At 44.2% G+C, this 27,237-nt stretch overlaps 1 protein-coding gene across 2 annotated transcripts; it reads left to right on the top strand.

Moving 5' to 3' along the window:
• Positions 1 to 428: 428 nt before the first annotated feature.
• LOC137436974 (casein kinase II subunit alpha) lies at positions 429 to 26,582 on the top strand. 2 transcript variants are annotated; one of them, XM_078787025.1, is made up of 12 exons: positions 429 to 1,160; positions 1,255 to 1,366; positions 3,752 to 3,853; positions 4,108 to 4,158; positions 10,268 to 10,327; positions 10,426 to 10,509; positions 10,634 to 10,744; positions 11,022 to 11,123; positions 11,404 to 11,504; positions 12,487 to 12,635; positions 21,468 to 21,545; positions 24,000 to 26,582. In XM_078787025.1, exons 1-12 carry the CDS (start codon positions 1,060 to 1,062, stop codon positions 24,104 to 24,106), a joined length of 1,158 nt encoding a protein of 385 aa, XP_078643151.1. In that variant the 5' UTR covers positions 429 to 1,059; the 3' UTR covers positions 24,107 to 26,582. The 2 variants fall into 2 exon arrangements, with proteins under 2 accessions (XP_078643151.1, XP_078643152.1); XM_078787026.1 differs by having other exon boundaries at positions 581 to 1,160; positions 1,255 to 1,700.
• The last annotated feature ends 655 nt before the right edge of the window (positions 26,583 to 27,237 follow it).

Here is a 27,237-nt window from a genome sequence, read left to right as displayed (position 1 = left end):
TCTTCAAATGCTTTATTTGCTGCTCTTCCCATTGGGGCTACCAGCTTGTCACGTGGAATGTTTGTGTCCAGTGTGGGAAACTGAAGGGTTTTTGTGCATTTTTGGAATCCAGTAAATGAAGTTGTGTTTGTTTACTCAAACACACACATCCGTGAGTTATTATAAAGATTCTGGGCAAGGATGTTCAGGTGAAATCGAAGTTTCTAAGATCATTATTTATTGCAATCCTTTTCTTCGTCTTCAGAACAGTTCGACAGACTGCAATCGCTTTCCCCGAGTGTTTTTCTCTTTCCTGTCGCTGGCAGATTAACGAGGTTAATGTTAAACTTTCGTGATGTTCGTGAGGTTAATATACAGAACAGGATCAGAAAGGATGAGGTTAAAAATGCGCGTCACTACCTGGCGCGAAAACAATGGGCGGTGTATGCGTAAAGGAAATTTGATCTATCCACTTAAGCCGTACCGACAACGAGCTAGTAGTTGTGCCGAAGGATTATATTACCTGCGAGATATTTTACAACGTTAGGGAACGGCGTTAGCGCATGATAGTAAATCGATATCCGAGAAACGCCATCGAAGTGCCTTTCCGCCAAGGCGCCGCCATATTGCAGGCTTCGCGGCGGTGCGGGCGCTTTGGGCGCGCTGTCGCTGCAGCTCGTGGGGGTAAAAACGCGAGGCAAACGGCTTCCGGACGCTTAGGTGTTTCCGGGCCGCGAACACCTCCGCATATTTTATTTTTTAATTTCCGACCCGTCCGCGAACCTTAGAGGGCGCGTCGGGGCCGGGCGTGTGGAGTGTGGACTCGCAAATTTCAGCGCCTCACGCCGGCTTTTGTCGGGAACGGGTGCGCCCTCGTCCTCTCGTCGAGCCGCCGGGCCTCGAGTCGAGCGTGTGCTGGGCCTCGGGTCGAGGCCTCGTCTCCCTCCGCTCGCGTCCGACGCCCTGATCCCGCCGAGGTGCACCGGCGCGCCGCTAGTGCTGCTCGTCGCCGCCTCGTTAAGAGCGGCCTTGTGTGAGGGCCCCGCGGCCTGCGAGCTTCGGGTCACGACCTGGCGTGCCATGGCCGGACCTGTAGCGAGCAGAGCTCGTATGTACGCCGACACGAACACGCATCGTTCTCGCGAGTATTGGGACTACGAGGCGCACGTCGTGGAATGGGGGTGAGTGCGAGCACCGCGTCGCCTTCCTCCCTCGTGTTCGACCGTGGATGTCGGTGCGTGCGTTGCTGCATCGACTAACGTCCTCCTCGTTTAGGAACCAAGAAGACTACCAGCTGGTGAGGAAGCTGGGGCGAGGCAAGTACAGCGAAGTGTTCGAGGCCATTAACATCACGAACAATGAAAAGGTGGTGGTGAAGATACTCAAGGTAATCTTTGGGAGCACCCGGTTCATTCTCCTGGTTTATTGTGCGGTTTTATTCGACCGGTGCCGCCCCCGTTTGTAGCTTATTCGGGCAGGAATTGGTAATTTGTTCAGGGTGCCGGCGATAGCTCGCCTGCTCTTCGCGGAGGACACCGTGGGCTCTTTAACGTCCACCAACTAATGCCGGCACTCGTCCGTCCGAGGGTGCACACATTGATGAATCGCCCTGCCTGAGGGAGACGAGGATGGCAGTTTATAACCTGGTCGGGATTCGAACCCAGGTACAGAGCTTGGAGGCGACTTTGGGTATCTCTGCAGAATCCCGTGGGTCTGTGCAGGTAAACATGAGAGAGAGAGAGTTTTGCTCTTTTGAACCCAATTATGCTTTTGCTGAATCATGTATTCCTGTATCACTCACACCGAAATAAAATATTTTAAGACGTGTGTGTGTAGGTATGTGTGTGTGTGTGTGTGTGTGTGTGTATATATATATATATATATATATATATATATATATATATATATATATATATATATATATATATATAGAGAGAGAGATGTCTGTGTGTATATAGAGATGTCTGTGTGTGTATAGAGGTGTCTGTGTGTGTGTAGAGGTGTCTGTGTGTGTAGAGGTGTGTGTGAGGAGCCCGCGGAATTACGTAACTTCCGGTTAGTGCACCCTTCGCGACAAGTCACGTGATTGGATACGTTGAAAACAAACCACAAAAGGGCACGTGTTACAGCTTATTTCTGGTAGTCTTGCCCTCTTCTATGTGTGTGTGTGTGTGTGTGTGTGTGTGTGTGTGTGTGTGTGTGTGTGTGTGTGTGTGTGTGTGTGTGTGTGTGTGTGTGTGTGTGTGTGTGTAGAGGTGTGTGTGTGTGTAGAGGTGTGTGTGTGTGTAGAGGTGTGTGTGTGTATAGAGGTATGTGTGTGTATAGAGGTATGTGTGTGTATAGAGGTGTGTGTATGTATGTATAGAGGTGTATGTGTGTATAGAGGTGTAGGTGTGTGTGTGTGTGTAGAGGTGTGTGTGTGTGTAGAGGTGTGTGTGTGTATAGAGGTATGTGTGTGTATAGAGGTATGTGTGTGTATAGAGGTATGTGTGTGTATAGAGGTGTGTGTATGTATGTATAGAGGTGTATGTGTGTATAGAGGTGTGTGTGTGTGTGTGTGTGTGTAGAGGTGTGTGTGTGTGTAGAGGTGTGTGTGTGTGTAGAGGTGTGTGTGTGTATAGAGGTATGTGTGTGTATAGAGGTATGTGTGTGTATAGAGGTATGTGTGTGTATTGAGGGGTGTGTGTGTGTATAGAGGTGTGTGTGTATGGAGGTGTGTGTGTGTGTGTGTGTATAGAGGTGTGTGTGTGTGTGTGTGTGTATAGAGGTGTGTGTGTGTGTATAGAGGTGTGTGTGTGTGTATAGAGGTGTAGGTGTGTGTGTGTACAGGTATGTGGGTGTTTGTGTGTGTGTACAGGTATGTGGGTGTGTTTGTGTGTGTGTACAGGTATGTGGGTGTGTTTGTGTGTGTGTACAGGTGTGTGGGTGTGTGTACAGGTATGTGTGTGGGTGTGTGTACAGGTATGTGGGTGGGTGTGTGTTCAGGTATGTGTGTGTGTGTGTGTGTGTGTGTGTGTGTGTGTGTGTGTGTGTGTGTGTGTGTGTGTGTGTGTGTGTGTGTGTGTGTGTGTGTGTGTGTGTGTACAGGTATGTGTGTGTGTGTGTGTGTGTACAGGTATGTGTGTGTACAGGTATGTGTGTGTGTGTGGGTGTATAGATATGTGTGTGTGTGTACAGGTGTGTGTGTGTGTGTATAGATATGTGTGTGTGTGTGTATAGATATGTGTGTGTGTGTACAGGTGTGTGTGTGTGTGTACAGGTATGTGTGTGTGTACAGGTATGTGTGTGTACGTGTACGTGTGTGTGTACGTGTGTAATATGGTGTATAACATAAAGAAGGATGTTCTGATGCGGTTGCTTTCAACAAAGCAAACTAAAAAGATAAAACGGTGCAGAACACTTTCTTGCTTGCCATTGTCATTCCCCTTTGGAGTTTGTACCTTGGCACATGTTGGAATCTCTACATTCTCGAGTCTGATAGGAGGGTAAAGGTGGCAAGTCTGGTCTGCTGGTCTGTGTGAGTGAAGTGACCAAGTCCAGGTAAACAAGGTTGCATTAGGTTTGTTTTGTTGAAGTTGCTTTGGTTCGTCGATTGTATAGAATGCTTAACAATTGCCACAATCACAAAATGAAGACGTGATTGCGTGTGTAGACTTTTTTGTCGTGTTGAAATTGCAGAATAAACTCGTAAGGACTGAACAATCAAACCCTGAGTTTGGGTAGGTTACGATGGATTATTTAATTGTGCGCCGTCATGGTGATTTCTTTTCAGCCTGTCAAGAAGAAGAAGATAAAGCGAGAGATCAAAATTTTGGAAAACTTGAGGGGAGGCCCAAATGTCATCTCCCTACTCGACATTGTCAAAGATCCCGTGGTGAGTGGTGAATCCTCAAGTTGGGAACGGTTGTGGAATTGTCATGTTTTTGGTTATGTTAAAATGCTTTATTCCAAGAGAAATTTAATCCATACAACTTGTTGCTTGCTTTGCTTTGGTGAATTGAAAGGCCTTTGTGTTGGGGTTTTTGCTTCACATGGTCGAATAATTCTCGAAACTGTTTGGACTCTTGATTCTCCGTTATTTATTTATTTATTTATTTATTTTAATATTTCTTTACCCCTCTTCCATAGTCCCGGACGCCAGCTCTTGTGTTCGAGTACGTCAACAACACCGACTATAAGGTAGGTATATGGTTGCTTCCATTTACGGGTTTTCAATCAATGCCGAAAGTGAGACTTGTAGATCGGATGCCATCGTTGCATCTCTTCAGCTCCTCGCATCTTGACATGCAGAAGCGTACAGTTGAGCAGCGTATGTGACGTCACAACTTTGTTCATTCTGGAACTTCATTTCATTACTGGTGCCACTATCACTTGGTTATACTTTGCTGTGTGGTGCTTTGCGTGTCACCAACAATACCGGATGTTTGCACTTCAGGCGTTCTGATCCGTTTGTCGATTTGATCACGTGGTTTGTTTGCCAAAATATTTTAGAGAATTTTATAGGTGGAACATTAAATGGAATTGCCATACATTTCCTCGATTGGTTTGATGTAAGAGTTTGTGGGGTTGAGATGTACATTAGTTCATCCATCAATGTACGCGACAGAAGTTTGAAGGAGGCGACACATTCCTCCTGACACCGTGACAAACATCATGTATGTTGTCTTGCCTCGAGTTTGCCACAGTCTTGTTTTTGTGATGGAAGTTGATCAAGATTTGTACCTGCCCCTCAAAATGAATTTCATACCAGACTCTGTGGTATTGTGGTTGGAGTATCCGCTCCACCTGGTGTTGGCTTAACGGGTTAATGTGCTGAGTTTGAGCCCCTGTCGTGCGGTAAAGATAACACCAAGTGGGTTGACTTAGCCTGTCATCCATCCGAGGTTGGCAAAAGACTACAGTACATAATACTGTACCAGCTACCTGTGAAGAATGAGCCATTTGAGTATACTCCGTCGGAGTTGCGACCCGGCCAGGATTGTGGTCCCGAGCCAAGGAAAAACTGCCTCGGCAACCCTACGTGTCTGAAGACGCGAAAAGAGTGGCTCTTCTTCTTCTATCATCTCGGAGTGTCTGAGAGATCGGCACTTTGATTCTGACCCAGGCTGAGTCTTACTGAAGTCTTTACCCTTGCACACGCTCTGTTTGAGGACGTAACAATAAATAAATATTCACTCTGAGGATGGAGCATGGATGAATCCCATAGGGTGGGTGGGGGAAGAGGAGGCAAATATTTTCCTCGTTTTTTTTAAATTAAATTTTTATTTTAAAAAACAAGTGTTAAGGAAAAAACAATGGATCAGGATGTAACAGAACAAAAAGAACAGTAGAAAGAGGGTGGGAACAACAGCAGGGTTGAGGGACAAAATATAGGGAAATTTGTATAAAAGAGGGATGTGGGGAAGAATGAGGGCAAAGAGGGGGCATAGGCAGTATTAGTATTGTTGCGGATCTCCCGAAGCCCGTCGACGTACAGATGGGGGGGTTATACCCCTTTTCCCCCTCGGGTCTTTGTGTCCACGAGGCCAAGTCGCCACTCACGCAGCGAGCGTGGAAAAGGGTATCGGGTCGACGCCACACGTACCTTTGGTACCCACGCTGCCACGGAAACGGTGACCTGACCTCGCACAAGCCACGCTAATCGAGTACGCCGAGCGGTTTGCGTATCACGTGACTCGTGCCGTTACCTTTTATTGAACCCGATTCGAGCGGTTCTGTTCGTGCGATGCGAAGCCAATTGTGAAATGACGGGAACGATCAAATAAGAGGAAGAACGCGGTTTATTTACAGCTATACAGGTGAAGAGACACAGAGCAGGCACTTAAGCAGTCCTAACTTAAACCCAGACAAAGGGCCCACTCACACACGCAGGGAAAAGGAAGGAAGGAAGTTCGCGTGCCAAACGCGCCTTGTCGTCGGTCGCTCCCGGACAGCTCGCCCGGCGTGGCCCTCTGGTGGTCACGACACGTATGCAGGGAGCCCAGGTAGGAGGGTCGTCGGCGTAGGTGGCTCTGGGATGGATCGTCTCCACAAGTGCGATTAATACAGCCGCAGAGCACAGGGCACGGGGAATTCGTGTACAGCGAGGCTATAACGAGCAATTCAATTCAAGCACTCGGACTCGTTCAGGGGCTGGGCAACTCTCACACGTTCTGTCGATTATCACTCAAGCTCTGACTTGTCTGACTGACGCGGGGCGACTCTGACTGACTTGTCTCTGCAGGGGGCTCGGGGCAGGGTTTTATATGGCCCCTCCCCGGCCTTACCCGAATGTTCCATTCCCGTCGCCCCGTGGTGAGCCACTCCCCTCGAGCTCTGATTGGCGGCTCGCTGCTTACCGGCCACTCCCCCTGCAGTTCCTCCCTTCGGCCTTGCCAGACTTGTTCCAGGCCGAGCACATGGCATTCTAGCCCAATTGCGGCCTACTCACTGGCCTGCTTAACGCAAAACTAACACAGGAAGGGAGACCGCTTACATTTACTAAGAAATAACTGAACTACCGTGAGGCTACATGTTGTGGTGCGTCTACCTACGAGGGGGTTATCCTTTATTCACAAAACCACATCAGTATTATAAGATTAATACAGCCACAACATGTATTAGGTGAACCTCTCCATTACGGAAATGGAAGGAAAAATTTGAATTTTTGAAAGAGGTGGGCTTGGGCAGGTTTCGTGCTGTTAGAAATGATCTATGGGTAAAATAAAGGATTTCTTCCTGATTGCTCCGCTGACTGTGTGGAGAAAACAAAAAGCGAGGTCGCAAGATCGCATCGCCATTCCCCAGAATCCTTTTCCCCAAGGTTACCAGCTAGTGATTTTGATGTATTGTGTGCCTGTTTGCACGTACCAGATCCTCCATAACCTGGAACTGTAATGATAAATAAATAAATCAAAACCCTTGACCAAAATGGTCAATTCCTTGAGATCTGGCTTGTTGGAATGATTCCTACAAAGTTTGGCTTTGGGAATAACACCATAGCATCTCCAATAATACCGGTGAAATTAGTTTGCTTTTTAAAACGAGCCTCCGATGCAAAAGATTAGGCTGAGACGAGCGTTGAATAAAATGGAAGAGGAAGATGTGATTTGCTGTCGAACCCGAGGCTTTGTACGTCGTTGGATGTTCTAAGCCACCGTATTCCTGCGTTAATTGAAACTGAGAATGATTTTTGCTTAACATCTGTGAATTGTACCTCCGAGCGCTATTTGAAGATGTAATCAAAATAAAAGTAGTTCTTGGATTGTTTAAAAAAAAAAAAAGGAAGCATCCAATAAATGCTATCACTGCCCGCCCCCTTTAAGTTTATTTAACGCTTTATGGCTGACAGGATGACCTAGACCCCCGAGCCTTGCCACTCGCCTCTGAGCCATCTCACCTGTGTTTGAACTTCAGCCCAGCTATAAACCGGCATCCTGGTGTTTTGCATGTGGGGTGATACATCTATGTGTGCGCAGTTCTCCAGATGGACGTTAAACCGGATAGTCAGGTTCACTATGTTTTTTCGTTCAAAATTTTGGTAGATTAGCATAACTATACCTTTTTCGAATATTCAGAGCATGAGGAATCCAAAAATTAATGTTTACATTTGCGTAGACACCTTTGCAAAAATGACACTCAGGACAGTGATGAAGATCTGTAAAAGCATATTCCTGAATGGTATAGACCTCGTAGATCCTGTGTATAGGACTTATAGTTCAATCTGATACTACCTATAACTTCCTATAACAACCTATAACTTCAAAGGACTTGCAATATCATGTATTATGTAATACAGTTATATCACAAATATAAAGACAATGGTTTTCAATTACCTTTGTTTGTTGCTTTTCTATAATCCTGAGCACTCTTTTGAGGCCTTTATTGGATTCCTTGACCCAGAAAACATAGGATTAGCATATTTAATTAAGTCTCTAGGTTGACTAGAAGCCGAGATCGCGCAAAATATGTATTTTATGGTGGCCATTTTCAAAATCCAAAATGGCGGCCATGCAGGTGTCTGTGCAAATGCCAACATTGATTTTCAGATTCTCCATGCTCTGAAGATTCCAAAAATGTACAGGTTTGCTAATCCCAAAATTTTGAAAGAAATTATATTTGTTAACATAGTGAACCGGACTATCTTCATCACTGTCCTGAGTGTCATTTTCGCAAAGGTGTCTACGCAAATGTAAACATTAATTTTTGGATTCCTCATGCTCTGAATATTCCAAAAATGTATAGTTTTGCTAATCTACCAAAATCTTGAACGAAATTATATTTGTTAACATAGTGAACCTGACTAGGAGGACGGAGGACCTGTCTTTGAGCATAAGTAAATGGACGTTAAAGATGCTGCGGTCTCTTTCATGAAGAGTACGTGTGAGTTATCATTGCAACCCTGAACAAATTCCATATTCCTGCAGGTATCAAGTTGTCTGGTGTTCCTGGATACCCCTTGACTGCTTGATATCATGTGTCCAGTCACTGCTCAACATCTTGTCTGGGAAGCAGCTCCTGCACCATAAACAAATTCACGTTCTGAGGTTGTTGGCATCTTCGACGCTGAAGGGAAACTGAGATGTACTGCTCGTCTTTCTGTGAGAGCCGAGAGATTCTGAAAGGGAAACACTTTAGGTATCAATCTCAGAATATCCCAAGATGTCATTGTCAAGTTTTCTCACTTTGCATCTTTGTATGCAGAACGTACCATAAAATACAAAAAAATGACACCGATCATGTCTTGTAATAGTCTGACTTTGATGGTTCTTCCGTTTCTCACATTGGACGAATTTCACAGCCGTTTTATAAAGGCAGCATATACTCCGGTAATGGAAACGAGGATGCTTACAATCCAATAAACACGATGCTTGAGAATGAAAACGAAGAAGCTGTGTCGCCCTGAGAAAATTCAAGTGGTTTTGGAAATTGGGTGAAGGGTCCATTTTGTGAAGTCTGCTGCATACCTCACAGTTTGCCTTTCTAACAGCAGGTTCAGTGTTCTCAGCTTGAAGTCTTTTATTATTTTATTTTTACATTTCCTTCTGAAGAGTGAAGTGCTCTGGCAAGCAAAGGCTCCTAGCTCAATTTGGCTACAATGCCACACTTGTGAATCGTCATCCATTTTTACCGCCTCCTTGACCAGGTGGGAGGAGGTTGCGTTTTTGCCCCTGTCTGTGTGTGAACGGGATATGTCCAAACGTTGTGGACAGATTTGGTATAAATTTGGTGGAGAGGTTGGGTGTGTGACGAGGCTGTAATGGTTAGATTTTGGTGAAGATCCGGATCCAGATCCGGCCCATCAGTGGGATACAAAATGTATTTAAACTGTTCAGCCTGGCGGGGGTGTGCGCTGCACCGAGTGCCATTCTAGTGTACTTTGTGCAAGTGCTGAAATTGTAGGGCCTCGGTGCTTTGTTGGTGACCCGCAGACCAGAACAGTAGATGCTTAAGGGCATTTGTAGACCAACCTTCACCTTGTGTGCCAGGAATGGCATTTAAAGACATCGCAATTCCCATAAACCCCTTGCCCACGATGCTTGTGTGCATATTCGGCATTAAGATCGTGAAACTATAAATGGGGTTTGTAATCCATGGCTGTCTGGAAATTGTCGATTAATTGTGCCATGTTTGTGAAATATTCGTCGTAATTATTTGCTACGCAATTATATTCATCAGGGCGGTTAAATTGCGGTGCCGTGAACTAATTTTGTGTAATTTCTGTTTCTCATTGCTTGATCGAGCTGTATACCTGATGTTTGGTGAGAACTGCCAAATGATTTTTGTTTTGTGCATGTTTATTTATTTATTTAGCTTTTTGGATTATTATCGCTCTTCGAATAAGGACTAACATTTTGTACTTTGGTTGCAATCGATGAACAAAAATTAATTGACCAGAATGAGTTCCCGCTCCCTCCCTTTTTGTGGGAATTTTTGGTCTGATCATTTTATTTGTCGATGTAGAAGGAAGCACGTGGTCAGAAACTGCCACTTTAGCCATTGCTAAACTAAACATGGTATATGAAACATGGTGTATGTAATCAACATTTGAGGATGCATGAAATATGGAACAATTTTTTGGATTTGACCTCTGATTCATGCCCCAGGGGGTGGGGCCTTGCGGTCATGGGCATTAAAAATGGGGAAAAATTAATGAAAAAATTAACATTGGGTTATTCCTGGTGGAACTTTATGCCCTCTTTCAACTTTGTCGTCGGTGGTACACAATCGACTTCGCTCTAGTTTTTCTGTTTCTCCACCGTAACCTCTTTAAAATGTTTTTTTTTTTTTTTTTTTTTGTCTTCTGCAGCAACTGTACCAGACGTTGACAGATTATGACATCCGCTACTACATGTATGAGATTCTAAAGGCAAGTGCATGTTGGGTGGCTTGGGAAGAATGGGTGCTGTAGGATGTTTGAAGATGCGTGAAAGTTTTATGCAAAACCTGGCGTGTACCGCCTCTCAGGCCCTGGACTTCTGCCACAGCATGGGAATTATGCACCGTGACGTAAAACCTCACAACGTCATGATTGACCACGAGAACCGCAAGGCAAGATGAGACTATTGCACTTGAGATATTTCTGCCATTGTCGTTGTCTCCCAATGGGATTGATTACCCATGTTTCCATGGCGTCGCCCTCTGCTGTGTTTTGGGGTTTTTTCCCCCCCTTTAGCTGCGGCTCATAGACTGGGGCTTGGCCGAGTTCTATCATCCTGGACAGGAGTATAACGTGCGTGTCGCTTCGCGCTACTTCAAAGGACCGGAGCTGCTCGTTGACTACCAGGTGGGATTGTGCTCTACATGGGAAGCATTTATCAATTGGAAAATGGTTTGTCGGAGTTTGTGTGTCGGAGGCATTTAAGATAGGTGTGTAAAATTCCCCCTTGTGTTAACGATTGTTAATTTGAGCTGAATATATGCTTTTATGGACTATTAGAGGTGAAGCCATTCACTGACCTTTTTGGAAAAAAAATTCCCCCTTCCCCCCTTTGTTTTATTTACCTTTCCCCCTTTCATTTTCCCCCTCTCCCCTTTCTTTTCTTCCTCTTTTTTCCTGCCAGATGTATGACTACAGCTTGGACATGTGGAGTCTGGGCTGCATGTTGGCCAGCATGATATTCCGAAAGGAACCTTTCTTCCACGGGCACGATAACTATGATCAGGTTTGTCTTTCCATGTTGTGATCATTCTCTTCAGCGATTCCTAAATCTCTTCTTGGGTATGGAGTGGGGGGAGGGGTGGAAGCCCGTAGGGTGAAGACTACTGCTGCTTGGTAGTAAAGTGGTTACAACTATGTATATTCAGCAAGGCCTGCTGGTGAGGGCTTGTGTCACTTGCATAGTTTCGACTACGTATCTTTTGCGATTCATTTGGGGCTAGGGAGGGAATGTGCAATTAAAATCAGCAGAAATAAATGCCGTTGGTGTTGGTGTATACCTACAGCTGGTGCGGATAGCACGAGTGCTGGGAACAGAAGAGTTGTACAACTATGTCGACAAATACAATATCGACTTGGATCCTCGCTTCAACGACATCCTGGGAAGGTAGTTATTTATTTTACATGCATTGAGTGTACTGTATTAATATTATCCAAGTGCAGAAGGCTAAAATAAATAAACTTTAAGGTGAGTTTTGATAAGATTGTCGCAAAAAAGGTCTCTCTTGGTCTTGGTTAAACATCCTGCCGTTTGTTCTAACTCCTAAATTGTAATTTGTGTGAGTGTTCCCCACAATCCCATGTATCCCAATTGAAGTCAGCTAACGCGAGTGTTATAATTTGGGAGTTGGCCAATTAAATGCACGGACAGCATTGGTTTGTATGTGCATGTATGCTTTAAGTGAAACAACCGAAAAATGTTTAAATGCTTTTTCAAGGTGTCATGCCTTTTTATCTATTGGCTTAGCCTGGTGTTAGCTTAGCGGTTAGGGTGCTGGCTTGGGATCCTAGGATCCTGGGTTTGAATCCCTGTTTATCGCTGAATTAACACCAGGGGGGTTGACTCAGCCTGTCATCCTTCCGAGGTCGGCAAATTGAGTACCAGGTCACTGGTAATTCCCTGTGTGTCGCAAGAGGGGACTAACAGGGTTGGCGGCAGGAAGGGCATCCGGCCATAAAACATTGCTTCAAAAAGGGGACCAGGGTGCCCCAAAAAGGCCAACCCCTGCTCTGCGGGGAAAAATGGCCTCTAAAGGTGGTTCATGCCTTTTTATCTATTATCTTTTTTTTTTCAGGAAGCGTTTCTCTTTGGCTTGAATTTGTTTTGCTTGTCCTCGTGCAATAATGTTTCTGTATCCTCACTTGGTTCAGCTAGAAATGCTTTTCATATTATTGCGCAAATTTGCTGCATTTGTCATTGGTTTGTTGTTGCTGTTGATACTTCAGTTGACTTGCATATCAGATGAAAGTTTATTTATTTATTTATTTTTTGACTCGTGTTTTTTTCCCCTTTTTTCTGGAATCTGGGAGAGTCCAAAGTTGTGATTTTGTTTATTATGTGGTGATAAGGTACATGTGTTTCATCGCAGGCATTCACGGAAGCGCTGGGAGCGCTTTGTACACAGTGAGAATCAACATTTGGTGAGCCCGGAGGCATTGGACTTTCTGGACAAGCTGTTGCGTTATGATCACCAGACCAGACTCCCTCCCCGTGAGGCCATGGAACATGCATACTTCTGTAAGACAACACAGCTCAAACATCCATTGTCTGTAGATGCAGCAATGTACAAATCACTTTTTCTTAAATACGACGTCCACACAGCCTCCTCTTAAATACCACTAAAGGTGGTTACACAGCAATAAGCTCCTGATCTTTTCAAAAAGGCAAACCCGTATGTTTATAAAATATATTTGAGGTTTTGTGCGAGTTTGCAAAGGTAAAATGCAATGCGCTTCAAATGAATGAATATGAAACTCAATTTAAAAACCCTCTTTTTCTATAGTATCTTCTACCGCACTATACTACCAATGGTGAAATGACAAGTCGCTGCTTTCCAGCTGAGAATTGCCCAGATGTTTGGTCTGATTTGAACAGATACCTTCTGTACATGGCCTTGGAATGGATTTTGTTGCTTTCTTTCATCACGCCATGTCCAAGACGAATAAAATGTATGGAGTTCAGTGAGGAATGTTTATTTGCTGTTAGAGTAGAACCCCCATCATGGTAATGAAGACCCGTGTAATCCTCAAATTCACCATGGGGAATGTTATGAAGTGAAGACTACAGGCCAAACTAACTTAACAAACCATTGAGAATTCCCTTCAGGGAAGAGAATGCCGACATTTTTGGGCAAGATACTAAACTCTGTCATGACATAAAACCTTTAATAATGAGATATCGGGGTGCAAGGCAAGCATCAGTGCGATTTGGAATACCACGCAAGAGAAAAGGACACAGACACGGTGCAAAAATAGGGTGTATTCTGGGCCTAAAAATGTTGAAATGGGATTGGTGGAATGCCACGCCTTGGAGCACATTGTTGAAGTGTGATGGAGGATCTGCGGGATTCTGGGATGCCAGTTACAGGCTTGATAAAACTGAATGATAGACTGAATAAAATAAAATAATATCGTCAATCCCACCTCAAACTTGTAAAAACAATTTTTCCATTTCATTTATTATTTTGCAGGTAGCTCAATCGAGACATGCATTGTGCCCCTGCAGGATTGCAAAAAAGTGAACCAAATCACGATTGAGTAGCTCTCATGGCGCAAAGATTATCATCATTAGCTGTCCTATGACAGGATAAGGCCAATTCGTGAAATCATTGAGTTACAAAAAATAATTCCAAATAGTAGAAGGGGTTAAACAGAATAAGTCACCGATCATTGATTTGGGTTAAAAGGGCGATTCATATTGTTACATTTGTGGGGGTAGGGAAGAAATACCATAATGGAGATAGGAATGTATAGGTTTTAGCTTGGACCTTGGACGTGAAGAAGAACCCAGATGTAATAAGTAGGGAACCTGTCAGGTTAAGTGTTTGCATGTCGCCATAAGGGGCATGGTTTTTGTGTTAACAAGACAGGGCTTAAGATTAATTCCCGTGTGTAATTGCTTCCTGTGATTTTCCCTTCCGGTTTTACATTCACTTGGTCCCTTAAACCACAACAACCGACATTGCCAATAGAGACTACACTCTGCCCCGACAACTCGTAACGAGAGACCACACCCCGAGAGTCGAGATTGGTCCAGGGGACATGGAGTGGTGTTGACGAAGCTCGGCGATTGGTCAGGGGTGATTTCAGAGGTCGAATGTTTGAGAGAGAAGAAGACGACATCTCCCCTTGCTCGCTCTCTTAGTTATTCGTCGCGTGAGGGAACGGCTGCGTTTTCGTGCCCGGGCACGCTGTGGAGTGATTTTGGAGCCTTTGTGAACTGTTGGCACTATCAAGGAAGAGATTGTCGCAGCCGTCGAAGAGGAGCCAGAAAGCGACGCTTCGTGGGGCTTGTGGCGGTTCAAACGGAGTGGGACTTGACGGAAGAGCGATTCGGCGCCATCTTACTCCCGCCGACGATCGGGCCATTGGCCGAACTGTGGGACCCGTTCCACGGCCACCAGGCATCCCACAGCCCTTTTTGAGGCCGGAGCTGAGTACCGGCCGACGAACGAAGTTTTTTTTTTTTTTTTTTTTTTTTTTTTTTTTTTGTATACAAGATCGAGGCTCGTGAAAGAGCGAACATTAATCACACAGAAAGACAAACAGACACATAAAACAAATAACATCGGGAGCGGTAGACAAGATGGGGAGAGAGGGGGAAGGACACAAACACAACATTTGAGAGCAGGGACCGAGAGACATGGAGACATCGAGAGATCTGTGGGAGGGAGAGGGCTTTGGGGGGAGGCATGTGAAGGGGGGGGGGGGGGGAGTGGGAGAGGTATAAACATATGGACACTGCCAGGACTTCCAGGAAAGAAGTTGGAATTTCAAACAAGGTGGATCTGGGGTGAATTAGTGGGGGTAGAAAAGATCAAGGTTTTGGATGGGGGAAGATAAGAGATGGTGGTGAACAGCTGTTTTAAAGACCTGGAGGGAGGAGTGGTATTGAAGGGAGTGTGGGAGTTTGTTCCAGAGGCGGGAGAAAAGAGGAATGAAAGAGTGAAGGTGAGCAGAGAGCCGAGATTTCGGCAGTTTAACCATCAGAGGGTTGCTGGCAGATCTTGTGCGACCTGTAGGAATATTTGGGGGACAGAGCACAGAGAGAGCTGGGGGAGCAAGGCCGGAGAGGAGTCGGTAGAAGACAGAAAGACCACCTACCTGCCTGCGGTGAGCGAGTGAAAGGCCCTCAGAGATAGCTTCATCGCGGGAGATTCCAATGATTTTGAAAGCTTTGGATTCAACAGCGTGAAGCCGAGCCAGGTGTGAGGCAGGAGCACCAGCCCTTAGGGAAGAACAGTATTCCATTGAGCTGCGGATGAAAGCCTTGTATGTGGTGAGGAGCTCAGGTGTGCCGAGGAAGGACTTCGCACGACGGAGGATGCCCAGTCGGCGACTGGCTTTGGAGGCCAGCTTGGAAATGTGGTTTTCCCAAGAAAGATCATGGCAGATAGTGAGACCCAAAAGCTTGAGCGACAGAACTTCTTGGAGAGGATTGTTGAGAAAGTAGATGGGAGGGTTGTCCAGTCGATCTTTTCGGGGAGACATAGTAAGAGAGTGAGATTTGTCAGGATTGAAAGACATGTTCCACTTGTTTGACCAGTCTGTGATTTTGTCCAGGTCTTCAGAGAGTGAGGAGGCTGCAGACTGCCGATCTGGGGGAAGAGGAATGGAGCGGCAGAGAGTGGAGTCATCAGCAAAGAGATAGAGAGGATTTTCCAGAGAGTCGGAGAGATCATTGATAAAGACCAGAAAAAGCACAGGGCCCAGCACACTGCCTTGGGGAACTCCAGCCTGAACAGGAAGGGGAGATGAGAGAAATCCATTCAGGGCCACACGTTGACTACGACCAGAGAGGAAGTCCGCAAGCCATGCATGGAGATTTCCATGGATACCATAGGAGGAGAGTTTGGTGAGCAGAGCTGGGTGCCAGACCGTATCGAAGGCACGTGATATGTCAAGGGAGACGGCTCTGATTTCCTGTTTGGCATTGAGGACCTCCATCCATTGTTGAGACGGCAGAAGCAGCATGTCCAGAGTAGAGTGACCTGGTCTGAAACCAAATTGATGATCAGAGATCAAGCCATTGGAGAAGAGGAAAGATTTCATATCCGAAGCAATGATGGATTCCATGACTTTGCTGATAATTGGGAGCAGGCTGATTGGTCTGTAGTTGCAAGGATCTGTTTTTGCACCTTTTTTGTGTAAAGCGGTAATGTTAGCCGATTTCCAGGATGCTGGCAGATGACCTTGAGCAAAAGATAGGGTGAAAAGAACAGAGAGAGGGTGAGATAGAGCGGCAGAGCAGGATTTTAGGACCCGTGGGCTGATGCCGTCTGGTCCAGTTGCAGAATCAGAGTCGAGGTTTGACAAAAACTCCTCCACCTTGTCAGGAGAGAAGGACACAGAGTTCAGGAGCAGTTGGGTTCGACTGGGAAAGGTGGGAACAGAGAGAGAAGGGTTTGGGACTAAGGATTTTGAGGCAAACACAGAGTTGAGGCATTCGGCTTTGTCACGTGCGATGTCAACTGTGTGGCCATTTGAGGTAAGGGAGGGGATGGAGGGGGAACAAACACCAGAAACGGATTTGACCAGACGCCACCAGGATTTGGAGGAAGGAGACAGGTTTGAGAGTTCATTCTTGAGTGAGGAGAGATAGTGCTTCCTGGCACTCCTGAGGGTAGACACACACTTGTTCCGAGCTTGGTGGAAGGAACTGAGATTGCCTTCAGTTGGATTAGCCTTCCAAGAGGCAAAGGCAAGTTGTTTCAGGGCAACTGCCTCACCACAAGATTCAGTGTACCATGGACGGGCAGTTGTTTTCTTTTATCATTCCATTGTTGTGTAATTGTGTCTGATGGAGGATCCTCACCGTAGGAGTTATAGTTTTTACCTCGCATTTCATTTTTATCGTACCGCATTTATTTTCATTAAATCCATTTATTGTGCATTTTATTCTTGTGTCGCGTTTCTTTGTTCTGTCGGTTTCAGATTAGACCCTGTGTGCTCGTACAGGCAAGACCTCAGTTCCTTCCTGTCCAGTGTGTGCCAAAAAAGATTCCGCCAAGTGTTGAACTGCTGCCTTGGAGTTAACCGATCGGCTATCCGTCTGAGGCCGGTGTTCATTGGCCATGGACATGACAATATTAAGACTGTTAATCGTGAATATAATTTTGCTTGTCTATCATTTTCGCAATGCCATTTTCACACAACTCTTTCCAATTGTTACCGCAGCGACAGGATTGCTCCCATGTGGAAATGCTAACTTCACATCTTTTTCAAAGTCATTTGAGATGGTCTTTGTAGCGTAGATATTCATCACCACTATTACGATGGCCAGCAGCAATTTCAGAATAGAAAATTGATTTTTGGCAGTCGGTTGTCGTAACGCAGCTTTGCTAAGGCCAGATGCACGAACATGGGTTTGAAGTTCGAAGTGCACCCAACATCTCTAAGATACAAAGTCAGACCAATTTATTTTAAGAATTTTAACGCAAGTGATGTTGCTGCATTGATCCATTTAATGTGGTTGGCATACAGGGGGAAAGTTTCACGTCTTTAGATAAGAGTAGATAAACCTATGGCACAATACACAGCTAAGTTTGTATGCAAATTAATGCCAGCGGAGTGCCACACATGATTCCGCAGTTTGCTGAAGCTTGCGGCCGAGATGCGATAACTAATTTCACGATCATTGCTGAGGGTATTTTAAATATTGCTACCAAGATAGACAAGGTTGTTCACCAAATTCAACGCAGCGCCATCAATGGCAAAGGAGTGGGAATTTTGAAATTTTTAAGGAACTATTGGTTGATGTAAAATTTGTTTTAGATGGATTGATTGCTTAGCCAAAGTTTGGTCTGAATCCACCCATAGCTTTTTGAGATATCGTGCTATATATCGATTTTAGCAAGATCACTCAATGGTGAAGAATCACTTAAAAATTATAGGAACAGGATTTGAATCTTCACCAAAATTTAATAAATTCTTCCTTGTCACATACCTAACTTCTCCACCAAATTTCAGCCGAATCAATACACAACTTTGAGATATCCCAGTTCAAAGACAGACGAGTGAAAGCACAACTGTTACGGATCCGTCACTTCCACCTTTGTTGCTCTTATATATTTGAAGGATTTTTAGTTTCAGGTAATATTGTTGTTAAGATTGTTGTGTGAAATGGAGACGACTTTAGTAAAACGTGAAAAGAAGTGTTTGTGAAGGAAAAAGGAAGGCACGGAAAACAAACCGGAAGAGAAGGGAGGAGGAAGAGACGGCCATGAGAGAGATGCAGCCGTGAATCGCATCGAGGCTGCGAGCTGACTTTTTCGAGGCTGCGATGGTCGCGAATGAGTTGAGGCTTCCCATGAAAGGGATTGCCCACGACATCGTCCTATATTGCGATTGCAATTAAATCTGCGTCTCCGGTTTTATTACCAAGCGTGAGTTATTGTTGGAGAAAAACCGAGCGCCTCCATTACAGGCTGATGCGCCATTTTGTCCTCGAAGAGACTGTCCACTTAGTGCATCTTGTTTTGTCGTTGGGATTTCCATATCAACCTCATCGTGTTGATTGCCATTTGTTTACCCATCGGCTCAATTCCCATATTGACCTCTCACCTCGTAACTCCTCGTTCTCGTCGTTCTGCACGGCTTCAACCAGCGTGGGGATCTGTGCACGGACTTTGGGGAATGTTACATTCCACTCACGTTTGGCGTGTCGTGAGTTTATTGCTTTGAGAGCATTGGGGAATGATGGTACCATCATATGTGTTGTTCACTTGATGCAAGTGACATTTTCATTGTACTTTCTTTAATAATGTTATTATTGTGTATGTGAGGACATAAGTTGAAGCTGAAGGGAAAGGTGTATGCTGCATGTGTGAGAAGTGTTATGATTTATGGAAGCGAGACATGGGTAATGAACGTAGAGCAGCAACGAAGGTTGGAAAGGGTGGAAATGTGAATGGTTCGACGGATGTGCGGAGTATCGTTGAGAGAGAGGAAGACAAATGATGAATTGCGAAAGATGATGGGAATAGAGCCTGTGATTGATGCTGTGAAGAGGAACAGGTTGAGATGGTTTGGTCATGTGTTGAGGAATGATGAAAGTGACTGGTTGAGAAGAGTGATGGAAATGAATGTAGAAGGAAGTAGAAGATGGGGAAGACCGAGAAAGACTTGGCTAAAGATGGTGGAAGAAGAAATGCGGGCAAGGTGGTTAACAAGGAGAGATGCAGAAAATAGGGCAAAATGGAGAAGATTGTCATGGGGACCGCAAGGCTAACCCCCGCTCTAGCAGGGAAAATGGCCTTTAAAATGCATGTTGTTGTGTATTGTGTATGTGAGGGTTCTTAATACAATTACCTGTTTGTTCTACAATTGTATTGGTGTGGTTTTACCAAGGTTTATTAGAACACTAAAAATAACAAATCTTTCTGCCGCGTTCCCTCTCGAGACTCTGAGGTGCACCGTAACCAGGGTTTGGGGAGGTAATACGTAAAAATAACCTCCATCCACTCTCGGTGGTGGAGGTAAATACCACCATCAATTCGCACATGAATGCAATTCCACTCGGAACATCCTTCCCAAGGAAGTGTTCAAAAAAGCCACAAGGAGAAATGTGAACAATGTTGGCGCTGCGAGCGATGTGAACAAGCCCCGCCTCACACTCATCTCAATCGCGAATGGGGCTGACAGCTTATTGCTCATTTTGATGTGACTATTCATATCATCATGCAGACTACGAATCGGCGAAATTAGATTGCCCGGACAACCAAGTCGACCCAAAATTTCCCACCATAAACATTGATATAGACTATCAAAAGCCTTGGTAAAATGAATAAAAGCAGCAAAGAGAGGAAGATTTTGCTCTCAATATATTTCCTGAATTTGACATTGAGAGAAAATCGCATCAATAGTCTAACGATTCTTGCAAAAATCATACTGCGACTCCCTTAAAATTCTTTCCCTGAAAGAAACAAGACTACTTTGCATAATTTTGGCAAAATCTTTTTTGCAGTGGCCGATAGAAGATGAATTCCACAATACAGTAGTTGCATGGATTTGACTGGTCACCTTTTTAAAAATCCTTATAACATTTGCATTCTTGAAATCCCTTGGTTAAAAACTCATGAACCCAAAAAGCAGAGAAATGATGAAACAGAAAGGTGTGGAAGTGGGCAATTTTCCAACATCCCATTGGGATAGAATCGGGGCCATAGCTCTTGTTTTTCATTTGCTTGATTGCACCATTAATTTCAGAGATTAATGGGGCAGTGTCGAGACTTTCTCGAACAGGATGTTGAGAGATTGAATCCAAAACGCTAATTGAGAAATTATCATTAGCTTTGATAAGATTGGAGAAATGCTCATGCCAGTGATAAAACATTTGAGACTCGTCTGTTAAAACGTCATTATTTTGAGCGAGGCGAGAAGAGCTTGATTTTTTAAAAATTGGACCAACAATATTTTTTATTGCTCAGACAAATTTGTGGCAATTGCCAGAATCAGCTAGTTGTTGGATTTCAATATTGCTTTGTTTTGCTGCCACAGATTGTTTTTGCACAATGAGTGTCGTGCCGAAGATTTTGTTTTTTTTGGTGCCACACGCAAATTATGTGTTGCTGTTCTTGTTGCACGCGTAAGTTATTTGATGCACCGTGTTTTGTTCAAAACAAGTTTTTTTTTTTTTTGTTTGTTTTTTTACAAAGGCGTTTTTCTAACAAGTTTTGAATTTCCGAATCTTTTTCATCAAACCGGTCATGATTTCGCCATTTATTCACACCAACACGATTTTGCAGCAACCAGAACCACGTTTTTCAAAATGTCCCAGTTTGATGATGAAATGTCAGTATTGTTTGAAATGTTGATTCACTGATAAATGATCAGAGTTAAGTTTTTAGACAGAAATTATTAGAACATTCTTAATTTAAAAAAAAATTCTGTACATCAAAGTGAAGGTAGAGTATTGTTTTGATCAATTTGATGCTTGGATTGTCCAAGAGGCAATGAAACGTCAAAGGGAGTGGTCGGTGTTCCAGTCCGCATTACTCATGCACATCACACAAGTTACATTTTGGATTAATGGAATAATGTATAGTGTGCTATTGTTTGGACAGAGCATGCTGTCAGGTATCCCTCCTCGTGACCGGCACTCTTAAGTGTTACAAACACTGGTAGCAAATAGATGTTTAAGTTGTGATTGGGGCATGACGAGGTCCTACAAGACATTAAATGGCCGCACACCAAGGCTTGTTTTGCATTGTCTATAAAATACTGTTCCATAACTTTTGCCCTGTTAGTGTATTTTGCTTGCAGTTTTCTCTCCGAGTACAGGTTTATGGTGGTTGAGCTTGAATAGTGTGCACACACTGTGATGGTTGCTGATTATGGCCGTCTACCTCAGATCCTGTGGTGAAGGAGCATGGCAGGAAAGGTTCCATGAGCAGTCTTTTCTCCAATTCATCTCCCAGCACAGTCCCAGGTTACTACCAACACCAACCATGTGACTCAACATTGATCAATTGGTATACATGATATCTAAAGATGGATTCCATAATATCACCGATTGAAGCACACCTGACCCACATGATCAAAGTCGTGCTGTGGCGCCAATTTGTCCATTTTGTCACGATGGCTGTTTCTCGTGCAATATATTTTTCAAAATTGAGTGATTCATGATTCATCATTTGAGTGCCGATTACAGATGGAAAAAGTGATTAATATGTGTCTTGGTTTTTCGGCATGGGAGGGTCTTTGTGTGTTGTGTTTGTGTGTTGTGACGTCTGACATTGTGTACGTAACTTATAACTATTTTTTGGTCCCTCTTTTTTCTGCTTATCCTGAACCTCATTAATGACCCAATCGCGTAGGGCCAAAAACTCATGATCTGAAATGCCGTACTTTATTACCCTGCGCTTGCGAAGCGAAAAGCGGGGTTCAGCGATTGGGTGTGTCCCTACGCATGTCGTATGTGCATGTCTGCATTTAAAAAATGCATTTTCTCGGGCACCGTTGGTCCGATTGATACAAAAATTTCACCATCGGAGGGCGTCCGCCTGTACAATTTGTCGTAATTATGATGTCATAGGTCATGTGGTATGGACATGGCCATCTTGGAAAAACGTTGCACCTCTATCTCCGAACCCGCTCCATGGAAAAAATTTAAGCTTGGTGCATTGTCAAGTACTCCCCATGGAGAATAAGTGTTGATGATTATGGCATCAGTGCCTTCTTTATGATATCGTAATTTGACAAGTACAACGCTTGATCCGATCAGTATGAAAAAAAATTCTCTACAACTGTTGCTTGGTCGAAATTTTTACCATAGGAGCGAGCGCCTCTTCCTTTAGAATTGTTTAATGATTATGATGTCATAGGTCATGTGGTACAGGCACCATCTTTGAAAAAACATAAAACGTTGCACCTCAACGAAACCGCGCCATGGAAAAAATTGAAACGCGGTTAGTTGTCGAGCACTCCCCACGGGAAATAAGATATGTTGTCGATGATGTCGTGGTACCATAGTTATGACGTCATAATTCGACAAGTACAACGCCTGATCCGATCAGTGAATTCTTTTTTTCTCTGCAATTCTTGGTCTAATTGGCACAAAATCTTTACCCACAGGAGCACCTCCTCCTGTAGAATATTTTACTGATAATTATGACTTCATCTGGCACGTGGTACAGGCACCATCTTGGAAAAACCGAAAACCGTTGCACCTCTGTCTCCGGAACTGCTCCATGGGAAAAATTTAAACGTGACTCATTGTAAAGAACTCTGCATGGGGAATAAGTGTTGGTAATGATGACGTCATTGGTGCCTTATATGACATCATAATTCGACAAGTACAACACTTTATCTGATCAGTTTGAAATTGATTGAGCGTTAGCTATACAACAATTATATTAGAGAATGTGAATTTATGATGTCATTGGTCTCGTGGTCTGACAGCCATATTGGTTCAAATGAAAAAACCCTTTAAAAAACCAGAGTTGGCTCACACCAAGTTGACTGCGTGGGGTAAGTATTCTATGAATACTATGTCGTTTCCATAATGCATTTCTGTGATTGTATTTCCTTTAATGTAAAGCACACCCCTCTATATAACCTACATTCTGTTGCTCTTGATCATCTTCCATCTTTGCCCGTATTTTGGGAGATTACGGAGACTTTGCTATATTGTCGTGTGTACTGAGCCTAAAATTTGACTTTGCCATCAAAGGACAATTTAATACATTTTGGTCAACGATGTGCATACAATGTTGTCGGGGTTGATTGAAAATTTTTTAAAATCGAGGGGTTTTGTTTATTTTTATTTTTTATTTTTTTGGGGATAAATTTATTCGATTGAAGCCAAATTTTAGAGATGGCCTCCATCGACGACCTTTAAAAACGCCCACCAATTATTGCTGATTCTTTAATGAGAAGGGTGTGGGAGGGTTGTAGTATTACTTGTATCACAAATTGGCAAATGGAGCAAATGGAGCAAATGGAGCAAATGGAGAACATATTTACCCTCACCAGAGGAGGGGGAAGTATTGTATTTGTATTTGGGTTTGCCTTGTCGACACATAATGTGCTAAAGTCGGCCACAAGCCCCACCTGGTGGTGGCTCAGCCAGTATTGCACGTAATCTTTTTTTCAACCGATCACGTTTATAAAGCACGTACTACAGCAATACGTCCTACATCAATAAAATACGTGTATCTATAAAATACAAGTCTATTTTATACGTCTATAAAATACATACTTTGGGAAAGTGAATGTATACAAAAAAACCGAAACGGTCTGTCCGTCACACCAACATAAACAACCATCTAAATGCATCGTCTGCACACTGCACCAACACAATATATACCATACAAACACCCCATAAAAACAAGTCCTGGTGAAGGTCTGCAATCTAATTGCTTTCTTTTTACCGTTGTGGCAGGGATGAACTCGCCACGTGGCAGTCTGACATCATCTCAGCCCATGCTCCCACCACCCGGGACACCTGTAGCTGCCCCCGTGGCAGCTGCTGCCGGCTCCCAGCCCTGAGAAAAACGGTTCTCCTCCCCGGGGTAGGCATGCTTGGCTGGCCTCACACTCTCCCATGCACTGGGCAACGGGGTCTGGCCTGGACGAGCCGTCCCTTCTCTTCCCCAAGCTTGGCGTTCGATGACAAACATGGCCAAGTGTGGTGTTCCCATCCCAGGCACACTTTTACCTCCCCCCGTCTGTCCCAGTACAAGCATTTCGACCTCGACTTTGCCTTTGTCTAAATGGACCTTCCCGAGCCAGGCATTGCTTTTCCCAGCCTAACGGCCCTGAGCTCCATTTCTCTGACATGGTGACCTTCCTGTCCCAGCCCACAAGTCCTCAATTTAGGATATATCCCTCCCCTTCCCCACCCTCCTCAGCTGCTGTTTACAGTATGAAGGTTTGGGATTTTTCATTTCTTATGGGTCTTGCTTTTTTATAGCATTATGTAAAACATTTGTACAAAACTTGTGGCAGTACAAGTCACTTTGCCGTACCTTTGGCTGGGTTCATTGTAAAGACTGTGTCCCTCTCCCCGAGATTCGGAGCCAAGGCTTGTTGTTCTGCATCCAGGAAGGAAAGAGCGAGTCGAGTGTTTATTGTAGGTTGCCCAGGGTGCAAACGGAGCAGGATACCTATGATGTTGGCAGATGGGAACGACCCCTTCTGCTCACCGTATTGCTCACACCACCCCCCCCCCGCCCCCCCTTTCCCGCAATTTCCCTTATTCTTTGTTTCTCCCTCTGAGCGTATTGCCTGCCTGGCTGCCCTGCATTACGCGGGCACGCAAGGCAGAGAGACCCAATAAACAAGATTGTGTCCAGTTACCTGTCTTGCTGTTCATTGGGACGTTTAAACGTATTCATCTATTTTGAGTATCATTTGTGGTGACCTGCTAGCATTTGATCGTGTAAACAAATCCTCGTACAAGTTGTTTCACCTTTGATGTGTTGATAAAAAGGGGGGCGGGTGGGGGGCGGGGAAGAAAAAAAAAAGGCAGTTTCATTTTTTGTTTGTGCTCTTAAATTGCAAGATTTTTGCTGTTGGAGATTTTCATCTTTCAGACTTGACCCTGAAGGAAGTTTGCAGTTTGAACGGTTACCAAGGGGAATGAGGAACTGCTTCATTGGCTGCACAATGGTGACTGCGTTCACCTGTTTGCGTTGTACACCTGCTCACGTGTTTCCAAAGGGATGGGAAGAGGTGTGTGTGTGTGTGTGTGTGTGTGTGTGTGTGTGTCTCTGTCTCTGTCTCTGTGTGTGTGTCTCTGTCTGTCTGTGTCTCTGTCTGTGTGTTGAGGGCCATACTTTTGTCATCTCCACTGCTCATAAAAGGTTGTGTGTGTGTGTGTATGTGTGTGTGTGTGTGTGTGTGTGTGTGTGTGTGTGTGTGTGTGTGTGTGTGTGTGTGTGTGTGTGTGTGTGTGTGTGTGTGTGTGTGTGTGTGTGTGTGTCTGTCTGCATCACCGTGCCAGTTATCCTGCTCGTAGTCATGCAAATGAATAAAAATGATGAGACCGGTTAACTTTTCTACATACGAACCATTTCCAATGTATTTTTCACAATTTATGGATGTGGGAATTTACTGCGTGATTTGTTGACGTCGCACTTTCCCAATGGAATATGAAACGCTGTAGTAACTGCTATCCGTGAGTCTGCACTGGTGCTCAGATCTACTGTAATCTATATACCCCGGCAAGGCTCTGCGTCATGTGCTGTTTTGTTACTACTGCAACCAGTCCGGATGGATTGTGGACATTTTTTATTTTTGTGTGTGGAAGAAATGGGTAAATGGCTTGGAATTTTTTTTGGCAGCTGGTCTTGCGATCAGCTCATAATGATGAATGTCTTGTCGAACAAATAATGATGGTTCGGGGGTGGGTTTAAGGTTAAGGTAACCTCAAAATGAGCAGAGGTGAACTTTGGTGACCAAGGTTTTGTAGTTTTCTATAGAAGAATATTGTCTAGACTTGTGGAGATCAGGATGGAGGGTTATTTTTGTTACGAAATTGGCAGCAGACAGCTCATGTCTAGACATTTTGCTTGAGGCTGGCATGGTCATTTGCAACCACTTTTACACATTGATAATTGCGTGTAAAAAGCTTTGCTCTATTGTTTTTTTAAAATTTTTCTCAGTGTTTTTGTTTAGGGACAAAAATATGTCTGGAGTCTTCACAGCTGTATGTGCACAATGCATATACACGATAGTCCAGGGATATGTTTAGCGGGAGGGCTCTAAGTCTAAGATATATGTGTGTTTGTGTGTGTGGTTTGAATTGAGGATCCGAAGCTGTTCATTTTTGTGAAACTGTTGCCCATGCTACTCCAAGCAGTTTGGAAGCCAAGCTTAAACCACCACGACCATGCATTTTGATACAGAATGAGTACATGAAATATTTAAAAACCGTAATTATCTCGAATTTGAGGTCCTTGCAGCATACCTTGCTTTGGATTTGGACAAAAAGGTTGTAATACAAGTGTTACTTGAAATACTGCATTGTTTGTTGTCCCAGTAATTGCTTTATTTGGAACAAAGACAAACTGACATCTTCGTCGCAGCTCTTAATTTTACAACTGCAAAAACTGTAGTTCATCTTTGTGCATTTACCACTGGTATTATTGTTACTTCCATGCGGTTATCGAGGGGACGGAGTGGTATCGGCACCGTCGGTGTCACCATTTCTTTCGAAAGGAGAAAAATATGGGAAATTGCAGGGGATGGGGTGGTGGGAGAAATTTCAAAGCGGTTGACCATAATTGTTTCTGAATGCAAATTCGACTCGCGGAAATGCAAGAAATACCTGTGGATGAGATGTGGTGAAGAGTTCCTGTAACTGGCAGAGTACCCCGCCCCGCTGCCTCGGCTATTCCCGAAAAATAAAAAAATAACCTGTGTTGTGCCCACATGAAGTAACAATATGCATAATGCTTGTGCATATATATGTCGTGGTTATATCGAGAAAGTAGCCGATTTACGTTGTGCATGTGTTCCTAAAAATTGTGACGTTATTCGAATATGATTATTCCCATATACAGTGCATTGTGCTATGAGGAGAGGGATGCGTTGCCAGGAAAAGAAATTTGGTCACACCAACTTAACTTAACCTTCACTTACCCTGCCACACTAACGGGGGGGGGTTTATCTCAAAC

Source organism: Myxine glutinosa, chromosome 11 (assembly GCF_964187855.1).
Source record: "Myxine glutinosa chromosome 11, kmMyxGlut1.1, whole genome shotgun sequence".
NCBI lineage: Eukaryota > Metazoa > Chordata > Myxini > Myxiniformes > Myxinidae > Myxine > Myxine glutinosa.
The sequence above is the reverse complement of the archived record's forward strand: the minus strand, read 5'-3'. Positions and strand labels throughout refer to the sequence as shown.